Source organism: Vombatus ursinus, unplaced genomic scaffold (genome assembly GCF_900497805.2).
Source record: "Vombatus ursinus unplaced genomic scaffold, bare-nosed wombat genome assembly UNPS02014775.1, whole genome shotgun sequence".
NCBI classification, from domain to species: domain Eukaryota; kingdom Metazoa; phylum Chordata; class Mammalia; order Diprotodontia; family Vombatidae; genus Vombatus; species Vombatus ursinus.
The window spans coordinates 7,356,362-7,356,722 of record NW_020954553.1 but is presented as its reverse complement, the minus strand read 5'-3'; the positions used below and the strand labels follow the sequence as shown (position 1 = coordinate 7,356,722).

General features: G+C 70.4%; 1 protein-coding gene across 1 annotated transcript in view; it reads right to left on the bottom strand.

Moving 5' to 3' along the window:
• The window catches only part of RNF19B (ring finger protein 19B), a 20,199-nt gene extending 20,156 nt beyond the window's left edge, over window positions 1-43 (bottom strand). The window contains exon 1 of the mRNA XM_027864762.1: window positions 6-43. Within this exon, the coding sequence (XP_027720563.1) occupies window positions 6-43 (38 nt within the window). The remainder of the gene's footprint in view (window positions 1-5) is intronic.
• Window positions 44-361: the final 318 nt, after the last annotated feature.

Below are 361 nucleotides of genomic sequence, written 5' to 3'. Positions count from 1 at the left end.
GGGACGTGGAGCGCGGGGACTCGGAGTCCTTCTCCGAACCCATTGCGCTGCAACTGCGGCTTCGGCCAAGACGAAGAGCCGACTCCTCCCCTCAAGCCCGGCCGCCTCCCTTTAGCCTAGGCTGGGCTTGGCCTGGCCGCAGCCGCCGCCGTCGCCAACCGCCGCCGCTACGTCCCTGGCCGTGTTTACGTCCGCTTCCTCCGCCCTCCGGCAGCCAGAACTCGATGGGCTGCGAGCAAAAGCCTTATATAGCCCCCGCCTCGCGCGGGGTCCACTGCGCAGGCGCCCGCCCCGGGACACCTCATAAACCGCACCCCCGGCCTGGCGAGGAGGGGAGATGCTGCAGCGAGGCGGGGCTGAG